At 39.4% G+C, this 12,033-nt stretch overlaps 1 protein-coding gene across 6 annotated transcripts in view; it reads right to left on the minus strand.

The window, feature by feature from the left end:
• Positions 1 to 12,033, minus strand: part of NFIA (nuclear factor I A) — a 374,337-nt gene that overhangs the window by 50,987 nt on the left and 311,317 nt on the right. For 5 of the 6 annotated variants that reach the window (XM_045835430.1, XM_045835431.1, XM_045835428.1 and 2 more), the window contains 2 exons: positions 5,099 to 5,277; positions 2,214 to 2,379 (listed from right to left, as the gene is read on the minus strand). In XM_045835430.1, coding sequence (XP_045691386.1) covers positions 2,214 to 2,379; positions 5,099 to 5,277 — 345 coding nt within the window. The remainder of the gene's footprint in view (positions 1 to 2,213; positions 2,380 to 5,098; positions 5,278 to 12,033) is intronic. The other variant, XM_045835429.1, reaches the window with a different exon arrangement.

The raw sequence follows: 12,033 nt of genomic DNA on the forward strand, positions 1-12,033 counted from the left end.
TAGAACTATGGATCCAAAAGGCATGAACCTGATTTAGGTGTTGAGTAGTTTCTACATATACTAAAGACCTATTTCATCATCAGGCTTGGAGGCTCCATTAGGTAAAAGTTCTGACAGATAATACAATGCTCCAATTTATTTGGAGTAGTGTTCTATCATGGCTTATTTCACATAATCCTGCCAGGTAGGTATTGCCACCCACATTTTACAGGACATGTGAGAAAACTTACAATTCAAAACAATTTGAAAGGTGGAGATTTGAGCCCCTACCCTTTGGACTTCAATAGCTGCACATGGTATTTCCATTCTTCCGCAGTGACTCAGAAAAGCCCCATTCCCATTACTAGAATATACACAATGAATGCATGAAACACTGAATTGATAGTGGAAGTGAGGGTATATTCACACAGAATAGGTAGGATGTTGCTACAAGGGTTGTAAAGGGTTGTGTCATCATCCTGTACAGACAGGGAGAGGTGGAACAGAGAAGTGGTACACAGAGGCATGTGCAGGGGACAATAAGCATGTGGCTGCCAATATGTAAACCAGTATCCCCAGGGACTAGATTTTAATAAGAGTTTGGGGGTGGTTATTTCTCTGACATGTTTGAAAATGATACACAATAAGCAGGACACATCTAGGAGCTTCTGCTTCTCAGAAGCCTTTTTTCTAAGCTGAGCTTCCAGAGCTTGGTCTAAGCTCATCAATAACTTGCTTCCTATGTTATTTGACACTCAGGATGTTCTCCTTTGTTGAAAGTGCTGAACCACCTCTTACCAAGAGAAGTAAGCCTCCCCAAATTTGTCCCTGGACTGTCAATGTTTTTGCTATAAAACCGGAGTCCATGAACAGTGCCACTCATTTCTGCATGTATTACCAACTTGAATAAACACTAGATAACCCAAAGTCCACCCTCAGACATGTCCCTGAGGGACTCTGGACATGTATTCATTGTCCCCAGAATTAAATCTAAAGAACACAGTGTCAACAGAGGGTCTTTGAGCCTTTCTTGCCTGCACCCAATACCATCACGTCCCCAACAGTGAAAGGTAAGGAAGCTGGAAGGCCTGGAATCATCCTCCACTATTCTCATCTAAATGGCTGTCCAACCCAAAGCTTATGTCTATAAAACGTCCCCCCTCAAGCTCCCCTCCATTCAACTTCTGTAACTGCTACTCAAGGTCTTGATCTTAACACTTCTTTCCTGGTCTACTCTAATCTTCTCCTCAGTAGATTCCCTACAACCAGTGTCACCTCCTTTGAAGACCTCCGATTCTTAGGATCACTGTCACAGTTCCTGTCCTTACCTACACTCTGATCCCTCTGTAAAGTTTTAGGAAAGGTGCTCATCACATCCTATGCCAAGGTTAGGTAGTCCATCTGTCATCCAGGAACTCTGCCTGCAGCCATCACTATTTTTGCCATTGTTTCAGGTACTAATAAAAGCCAACTTTGTATGTTCAGGCTATTTCTGTCCCCTCATCATCTCTAAAATATCAGAACTGTTTTTCCTCTAATTCATCAAGTAATGATCCCTACCATCCAAAGAGGCTTTGAAATCCTATATTGTCTGATCACATGCCCCTAGACTATTCAAAGAGGAGCCAAGTGTTCTTTTCTATCCAATCCTCCCTTTCATCTCCTTCCCCTGCCAAGCCTCGCCAACCAACTGCCAGTGACTGCTAGCCCATCAGATCACTTCAGCCAGGCTCTTGCTCGTAGTGAGTGTTCCATGTGCACACCTTTGCACTGTTACTTTGATCTAAACTTTTTTTTCCTATTTGACGAATCAGGTGTTTAACCTTCATGCTCATCAAGTGCATTCCTCTGGGACTGTAAGTTACTGGAAGGCAGGGCTTTACAGAAGTATGAGGAACTTTCTGCTAATAATTCATGCAAGTAGATTCTGTTTGACAATAATGAGGGCAACATTCAAAGCCACTCAAATAATATGAAAAACTTAATAGTTCATAACTTGATTTCAGTCCTGGGAATGTAGTTACACCATTTTATCCACCAGAACACTCAGTCATTTCCACACCTGGAGTGGTGTTCACTTTGATCTGGTCTTGGCTCTGCAGACTCATGTCACACCCATCACTGGGGACCTGCGCCTACCACTGGAGCCTGTGCAGTGAGAGACTAAGCTTGGGTGTGTATTCAAATGCACAGAGCTTCATCAGTGACCGGCGCCTTGTCTCAGCCATACTTACTTGGTGAGGTGGGGGAGGCTGCACCTCCTTCTGTTGATGTGGTCGGAGGCTTCGTGTCTGGCACCGGCAGAGGCACAGGCCTGGCCATCGGTGGTGGTGGTGGCGGTGGCAACATTGGGGTGGGAAGGAATGGGTTGTGCACTTTGCCTTGGCTACTCCCATTGGGCTGCAAGAGTGGGAACAAAACAAAACATGCACAAAAAAAGAAGAAACAGACGTGAACCATTAGTTGCTTCTGAAAACAGGAGATTCATTAGGCACCTTTTATGTGAATTACTAAGTATTCTCACTACTTGAATTCTTCCATAAGAGCATATGGATGAAGACTTGTGTTGTTCATAAGGCATTCCACAAAAGTACAGTCTTAAATACACTTGCTCAATGCATAAACTTATTTTTTAATTACAGTGACCTATACATCTGGTTCCATGAAATGACCTGCCAATGTTTGCTTGGAATGTTTCAATTCTGTATGAAACACTACCTTTGTCATCACATTCATGATTATTAAAGTTATTTAATATCTAAGTATTTATAGATTGCAGAATTATTCCACTATGTCTATTTATATAGATATAATAAAGTTTCCTAAATGTGAATTTGAGATAAAAATAGTTTGTTTCCATTCCTCAAAGTTGACACTATATAACATTTAATAAATACATTAGGTGAACATATAAAATTTCTTCCACATATTGTGTAACATCAGGCACAGAATTCTGCTGAGAAAATATATTCTAATTTTGATTTAAATTATATTGTAGAAACACATGCCATTAGGAGTCATATTTAAGCCTTGACTGGTGTGGCTCAGTGGACTGAGTGCCAGCCTGCGAACTAAGAGGTCATTGGTTCGATTCCCAGTCAGGGCACATGCCTGGGTTGCACGCCAGGTCCCCAGTTAGGGGCGTGCGAGAGGCAACCAATTGATGTATCTCTTGCACATCGATATTTCTCTCCCTCTCTTTCTCCTTCCCTTTCACTCTCTCTAAAAATAAAAATAAATAAAATCTTTTAAAAAGTCATACTTATTCAGCTGCCTAATATTAGAACAATCAAATAACAGCTCTTTAACAAAAGAAAGCTTCCCTTTGAAGAAGGGAATAAAATCTATTTCATTTTCAAGTGTTTCAAAAGAGTTGCATGAAGAGACCTGCCTTAAATCCCATAAGCTTTGGATCAAAATGCAAAACTGGGCATTTGACAGTTATATAGGATGATGTGAAGATTATTTTTAAAAAGTTAGAGCCCTGACCAGTATGGCTCTGTTGGTTGGGCATCCTCCTGCAAAGCGAAAGGTCACTGGTCCGACTCCCGGTCAGACCACATGCCTGGGTTGCAGGTTCGGTCCCTGGTGGTCAGAGGGCATATGAGAGGCAACCAATCAATGTTCCTTTCTTACATTGATGTTTCATTCCTTCTCTTTCTCCCTCTCTTCCCCTATCTCTAAAAATAAATCAATAAAATCTTTAAAAAAAGAAGTTAGAAGTTTAAAGGTAAGATTCTTGATACTGGTGATCACTTCAGCTTTTTCATGGTTTCCCAAGTGACCTTTCTGATTCTAGACTTCAGTGATGCTCTTCAGGCAATAGTGACAGCTATTATTTAGGCTCTAGTCCCAAATCAAAAGTCAGTTGAAGGAGATGCTTTTGTCCCCAACTTTTAAGTTTTAGTTTAATAATTCTGCAGAGCAGACTCACTGCCTCATCAACATTCACTTATATATTTAGTATTATTCCTCAAAGACTATCTCGTCTGACCATCAGAATGCTATGCCTTCTTGCCAACAAACTTGCCTGTGTGTATTTCTAAGTGGGCTAAAAGTCCATAAGTGAACTCTTTAGAATAAGCCAAGCAAATGAATACACAAGCAAAAAGGAAAAGGCACCATATTGATTTGTTGTCTAGACAGAAATGTATCTGCTAACACATCACCAGACATTAGTCAAAGCCGCCTGTTCTATCTCAGATATGCAGAATCAGGTGTTTCTGCAAGGAAGAAAATCAGTGATAGGGCAGCATGATATAATATTTTAAATTAGGCAATAATAATTATGGTTAATCTATGGCTTCATGTGCAGTTATTGGGAGAAAAGGAAAATCACATTCGGCTTTATGTGGGTCATCATTTACTGTTTGTCATCATTACTATTGGCCTTGGGATACAGTTATCCATTATAAACATTTAGGTCTACATTTGAATAAAATTTGTGATTCTTAAAAATTACTTTTACATTTGGAGTAGTATTTCAAACTGTGATTGTTTGGGTTTTGTTGAGAAAAAAAATAAAAACATTTGTTTGAAACTACTGAATCCTGTTTAGCTTTATACAAAGATAAGTGGGAAAGATAACTACTTGCAGAAATAACAAACCATAATAAACTGTACTTCTAGCATCTTGAGTTCAAGTACTGGTCAACTTGATCTAAAGTGTTAGAAGGCTGTATTTTTTGAAAATATCAACTTAGTTGATCTGAAACATCTGTGCCCCCTCATCCCCCTGCCTCTCCCTACCACCGCAAATCATTATTTAAAATTATTTGGTCTTTCTATTTTGTTAACTGTGTGAGCTCTCGGGTTAGTATGCATGAGGTGGAATTATCAGCCCACGGACCTTAGAAGGTTATAGAGTTCACCCTTGAGATGATTTATATCCATAAACTTGACAGTTGCGAACTTAACACAAACACTGTTTCTAAACCCTGGCCAATCACTCTCAGAGTAAGTTAACTTTCCCACAATCTAGAATAAATATGACATTTGCCCGCAGTCAGTCAGCACAACATCAGAGCACAATGTCACATGGTCATAAGGTCTCCCCTTGTTATTGTTACACTCGGTTATTATTTCTAAAGAAATTGAAAAAAAAAAGAGGTTTCCTTACATTGAGGAACCCCACCTGTCCAGCCTGCTGACCAGCATCAGGGCAGACAAGTTGGACAAACTCTTTCAGCGTCTCCTGAGGGTGATAGCGGATGGCTGGGTGTGAGAAGTAAGGCCCAGGCTGCTGGATAATGGGTGATGTCGGAAAATGAAGAGTCGATGGTGTCGCATGTGGACTTGCTGTAGGGAAAGAAAACATCAGAGTTAGGAAGAGAAAGAAGTGCTTTGCCACAGCTTTTAAACCTCATTCAATGCCTCCCTTTTCTGGTCCCCATTCATAGTATTGCTCACATGACTGGGTTTAACCCTGGAGAGGTCTCACAGATTTTCTTCCTTAAGGCTCTAAGACAAACTTGGAGGCTAGATTAGGGTAGAGTTTCAAGCTGTCTTTCTATTTTCAGTGGACATGAGTTATACAGGCATTAATAATCCTTGGTGAAGCTGAAGATTATTCATTACCTTAAGAGCTCTTTTAATGAAGCAAGCAATAAAAAATGTATTTGGTAGATTAGACCTGATTTAACTGACATTACATATGACAAATTCTAGTTTGCACATATGGACCCCCTTTCATGCTGAGCTATCCACAGACAATAATTCATTGTTAAAGCTCTCATATCCCTTTCAAGGAAATTTCTAGGGACTAATTCAGGATGAAATTTTTTTGAAGTATGTAGTAAATGATCACTTAATGAACCTGTGCAATTTGGGTGCCTCGCTTTACATGGGAGGTTTATATCACCTTTTCTTTCTTTCTTTTTTTTTTTTTGTCATTTAAAGCCAAACTCAGAAATGCATGTTAGAGCAAGAGAGCCCACAGGCTGAGTACGCAGTGACCCCTGCTAAACTGTTGGCCTTTTGCTCATAAGGACTGGTAAAAGACTCAGAAAACTATTACTCCCTTACATGTAAACACTGCTAAATTTAATTGGTATGAAAAGAAGCAAACATTAGATTTAAAAAGTTATGTAAGGTGCTCAATAATTTTTCTGAGAGGACTTCTGCCCTTGAGTTGGAAGGGCGATTGAGAAAACCTGCTACAGTTTAAGAGCAGCCCATGGGGAGGGCGAAGATACTCAGAGCAAGGAAAGCCAGGGTAGCTGCTCTCACTTTTCAATGAGAAACAATGGAGAAGAGTATTTTTCTCTTCTTGCTTTTATTTAAACACAAGGTTCCCCTGCAAAGAGAAAACAAAGGAATCCTCCAAGTTTTGGAGAATAAAATTTTCCTAATACTGAGAATGACTCACAAAATGGAAGAGAAACCTAAGACAGACAGGCCATGCTCTCTCCCACTCCCCCATCAGCATGGTTGAGGACTGTAAGCAAGGACGCATGTGTATGGGCCCCCGGGTGTGGGTTCTCTGTTCCTTTCTGGGGTCACTTTAGAATTGTGGAATTTTCTAAATAATGATTGGAATGACCAGGACTTTCAGGTTCAGAATGACATCTGTAGTTTTTAAAGAGTGGAAAGGGGGGTTGGGAGTAGAAGCGACAGTCCAGTCCATGTCTTGCAGATGATTTGATGGGACCCTTTCATTCATGCAACCTTTAATTTGTCCAGTAAGTGTTCACAGGCTCCTACTTTGGGCTTGGGGTACAACACAAAATTTTGTCTTCAGTCATACAACTGGCGGGATCTTGAACATGACCTATTCAAACTAGAGTTCTTGTCACCTTCTGCCTCTCATACTTGCTTCTCCCAGTCTTCTTCATCTAAAAAAACTTAATACAAAGTTTTTTAATGCTTTACTGTCATATCCCCAGGACATGTCTATGTCTAACACTCAATACCTATTGGTGACACAATGAATGATTGAATACATGAGTGGTATAGAAATTACTGAAATCACCATGTAATTAAATATGAACTTAAAACTTTTTTTTACCTGCCAAAGATCCAGGGAGCTTATAGACAAACTGATCAAACTTAGGACTTCATACAACAAATGATAAATGTTGGAATCCAAATCATCTCTGAGTTAAAAGCCACAAACTAAAAAGCTAATTGGCTCTGGTCATTTTTTAATCTGCAATTGTGCCATGTAAAAGAACCAAAGGAGTTTTTTTTTTCATCTGACATGGCATGTTCTAACTTGCTACCAAGTGTTTTGGTATCAAGACACTTTGACTCAGCGCCCTGCATCTGAGTCAATAGTTTTTAGTTAGGGACAGAATGCAGCATTTTCCAAATGAGGCTGGGAATGTACTGAGCATAACAACTTTTGCAGCATGTAAATGACAATGGTGGCAACTCCATGGTCAAGAGCCCTTGGAAGCAGACCTTAATGATAAAGTGGCAATGCTTCAGGTGCTCAATAAAAAGTGAGGAATACTTGTTAGATTATAAAATTATAGTGGCCAACAAAGAATGATGTCCAATGGAAAAACTCACTTGAGCAAGGGTTAGACATATCAAAGTTAATGAAACTTGATAGAGGAAACAATTCAACAGGATCTTGGAATTCCTCCCTTACATGTTAATAAACCTCCTCACCCTCTTTTTGTTGTTGTTAAATCTTTTTGCTGTTGTAAAAGAAAATCATTAACAACTTAAATTTAGACCTTAGTTTCTTTGTTATATTTTACTTAAAACAATTTATTCACCTTTTCCTTGTGGCATAGTTTATTTTAACACAAACCTAAGAATATATGGTACTATATGGAGTTAATTCTACAATGACTAATTTATAAGAATCAATTAATTCTTCATTAATACCAGGAAATCATTTAGCCTATAGATTCAAATTAGACAACTGCTGAGTCTGCATTTCCAAGGGTCATCCTTCACAACCCCTACTTTCTCATGCCTCGCAGTTTCTGGTTCAGCCATTAGGTCACTGTAGAACTGGACATAAATCACTCAAGATTCCAAGCTTTAATTTCTTCAAACAGAAAACAGTGTTGTAGGCATTGCACAGTTCTGTTAAATGTGATTACATACACATTGTTCTTCTGGATAACCTGCTAGCAGTGCCCTTCTACTGAACAATGAGAGCCATAAGTTTCCTCCGTTGCTCTAAAGCTCAGACTTAAGATTTCAACATGGTCTAAATTTGTTTTTCCTTTTATCCCATTTCTTGTTTTCTCTTTTTTCTTGGATTAGATGTTTTTAGTGCCCTAAGTATTTGTCTGAATATTCTAAAATCAGTTTAGAAAGTGTCGATGGGGTTAAATGAATCGATCACTCCACTGGTAAAATTCATTAAATGAACTCTGAGATTGTCATATCAGGCCCTATAAAAGGAACTAGTATTCTGAATATGGCATGGTGCTAATGCCGTGGACACGCAATGGTACGAGTCCAAGTTTCTGATGGAGAAAAACATTTCTTATGGATGTGTGTGTGTGTGAGAGTAGTTGACACAATAAAAAATTATAGCACATTATGTAAATGCATATTTAGGGCCTTTAAAATGTGCATTATTTACTTGAGAGTCAATAAAGGCTTTTCTCAAGTGGTTACGGTTTATTGCAGTGCATCCATCTGTATCCATGTTGATGTTAATACAATTTTGTGTATTAAAGGCCTACAAAATTGGCTGCTTCTGGGGTCTAATACTCTCAGAACCCTAGGCCAGGAGCAGCAGAGTGTCAGAAAAACTCCCCTCCGGATGGATCTCACCACTGGTTTAAACTTTAACCACAGGCCAGACTTGTTTAAAACAACTGCCTGGGCTTTTCTCAAGGAATACAAATAAGATGGGAAGGAAGAAAATTAGATTAAGTTTCTTGGCTGGAGCAGTGCTACCTACATATTCTGAACAAAGTTGCCACAATTAAAGAAACAGAGAACCAGAATTTCCCAAAGGGTGTAGGGTTCAGTTATTTATTACCAAATGCTCATATTACTGGATACTTAGTACAAAAAGAAAGCAGGTCAGACAGATTAATTTACTTGTTTGCACTCCTCCCAGTCCCCAATTCTTTAAAATACTCTCTTGCTTTTAGCTTACAAGAGACAGTTTTAAAATTTAATGCAATTTAACATATAAATATTTAACTTAAAAATGCTTCCTCCTTTGAAGTAGAACTGATTAGGACTGGGGAAGGAGAAGGTCAAGGTCATTACTACATCACTGTGTGTTGAGAGACTTATAAAATCCAACAAGTGATTCTTAGTCTGAGGGTCCACTGTATGGAGGTTATTAAGTGCCTTCAGATACATTTTCTAGATAAAAAAGATAATGTTGGGGAGGCATAACCAGATGAATTTGGAACCTTGTATTTCATTCTATATCTTAGGAAGAAGAGATAGAAAGAAATCCCTTCTTACCATTTTCAGCGGTTTTGCCCAAACTCGAACTCCAAGAATTGTAATAACCCTCTCACATTTTTCCTCAAACCAAAATTTCACGATTGAAATATGTTCTTCTATTTAACCCTGACATTGACTCAGTTGCTTTCTCCCTTGTCCCTGAACTGTTGCAGATTCTCACAGATTGGGCAGAGACTCGGATTCTTTTCATGTTGGCATTGGCTTCCTGGCATCATCCCTTAAATCCTAGTCTTCACGCCAGGGGCGGCTCCAAGGAATAGCTGTCCAGAGAGTGGCACCAACAGTGGACTCTCACCCTCCTACAGGAGCAGCGCACTCTTACGGCAGTGGTGCGTGAAGCCTTCTCCCCTCCCAGAATGGAATGATCAATCCTGAGTTCTGGCATTTGCAAACCTTCACAGTCTTACCATTAATCAACACTGAGCCAGTAGCAATGGGTAGGAGGTCACACTGCTTCTCTCTGTTAGCACAGTTACAAGAAAAAGTGACTCATCTGTCTCCAGCAGGAAGATGGTCTTTAGACTCAAATTACCATTTCCATAGAGTAAAAGGTAGCATTGAGAACTCATGACTACTTTATATTTAGAAGTAAAGAGTGTAATAGGGTACAGCTCTAAAAGAAGAAAATGGAAGAAAAAAAACACACTAAAAAAAAAAGCCTTCCATAAGGGCAAATGGAACTTCAATCGTTTGGGTTGTCAACTACTATGTACTTTGCTTCTTCAGAAATTCAAAACCACAATGTATAACACCATTATAGCCTGCCTAAAGCTGAGAAATATATCTTAATGGTCCACAGCTATCATTTATAAATCATGCACGAGTCAGAACTGCCACTTATGAAAGCCTAGAAGTTTGAAGTTATGGGATTTATTTTAACAGAGAGACAAGGAAAGAGGAATTGGCAGTGGGTTTCAAAACTTTAGGAGGCAGAACCTTTTCTAAATAACAACCTTTGACTCAAGGCAAGTGAAGGTTTTCAAAACATATAGTACATATGGTTAGCATCACCGAGATGCATGTGAAAGCACCTGGACATATCAAATGGGAGAAATACGTGACACTGCAGGATGACTTGGAAAACACCAGTATTTTTATATTATTACTACCAGACAAAGTAACTTTATGTTACAATAGATTTCAAGGATGGCTGATGTATTCTATTCTATTTGAATGAAGGGGATCTTTAGGGTAGAAATCAAATTTCAATATCTTTTGAGAAAATACACACCCATGGGGGAGGGGGAAGTGGGAGGGGGGAGAGAGGAGAAAGAGAGAGAGAGAGGGAGGGAGGGGCAGGCCAAGGTCTTCTAAATTTTTTATTGAGATCAATTTGAGCTACTTAAAGACCTTTCTTGCTCAAACACCCTAGCTTATAGTCTAGACCAGGAGTTAGCAAACATTTTCTTTAAAGGCTACAGAGTGAATAGTTCAGGCTTTGCAGGCCTCATGGTGTCTGTTGGAATTACTCAACTAATCACTCACCATTATAGTGCAGAAGCGGCCACAGGTATTACATAAACAAGTGTATGTGACCATGTTCCAATCAAATTTTATTTTTGAAAACAGAGGGCTGAACTTCACTTGTGGCCGGTTTGCTGGCCCCTGGTGCAGACCCACATCATTCCTGCTCACTTTCTAAACACCTGCCACGCTCTGCTTGTAAGCTGAGCACCTGACAATCACTGCTCACTCTGCCTCTTGCCTACCAAACTGTGTCCATGCCCTCGCTGGCCTTTCTGCTAAGGCCTCACGATTTTGAAGTTTCCCAAGGCAATCTGCTTGCTTTCTCTAGCTCCATGAACCACCCACTGTCGCTTTTCTTTTTTTCTTTATTGAGAGTTTGTATCTTTTGACCACCTTCACCCATTTTTCACTCCCCTCCCCCATCACTGTAGCTCTTTGATTGTCCCTCTTGGCCACTGTTTAACATGACTTGGTCTAGGCTGGTTTCCCAAACCTGTGTGTGTGCATTGTTTCAAGTTAAACCCATGAGTCAGAAAAGTAGAGCGGTATAACATGAGGACCGTGGGCTTTGGAGTCAGACAGACATGGTTAAACTCTGGCTCTATCACATTCCAGCTATGCTTCAAGTTTCTGAGCTTATCTATGACTCAGTTTTGTTATCTGTACAATGGAGCTAATAATACTTCACAGATCTGTTAAGAGGATTAAATGAGACAAGGTACATAAGGCATATGGCATAATTCCTAATTATAAGGTTAAGTGATCAATAAATACTTTCTCTTATTGGTTATACTCTCATAGGTAATGATGGGGATGAAAAATGAATAAACTGGAATTCGGTCACATGTGTTGACTGTAGAACACACAGAGGGAAAGGAATGGTACCAGTAAGAGGTACCTATTGCCTCCCTGTCTCTTAGATAAATGAAAATAAATACTAATAAAAGTATACATTATTAGTATAAATATGACATACGGGTCTTGAAGAAGAGTCCATAAATAACAAAAAAAGATTTTTAGAAGATCTGGGGTATTTTTTTGGAAAATTTTCTACTTAGATAGGAAGACTTGGGTTTTAGTTTTGTTTCTGCCACTAGCTGGCTTATAAATGTGGGCAACTTCTTTCTCCTCCAGTTCTCTCATTGCCAAAATGAGGAGTCTGAACTAGCAATTGCTAAAGCTGACCTAGCT

Source organism: Phyllostomus hastatus, unplaced genomic scaffold (genome assembly GCF_019186645.2).
Source record: "Phyllostomus hastatus isolate PE091 unplaced genomic scaffold, TTU_PhHast_1.1 phas_contig_209, whole genome shotgun sequence".
NCBI lineage: Eukaryota > Metazoa > Chordata > Mammalia > Chiroptera > Phyllostomidae > Phyllostomus > Phyllostomus hastatus.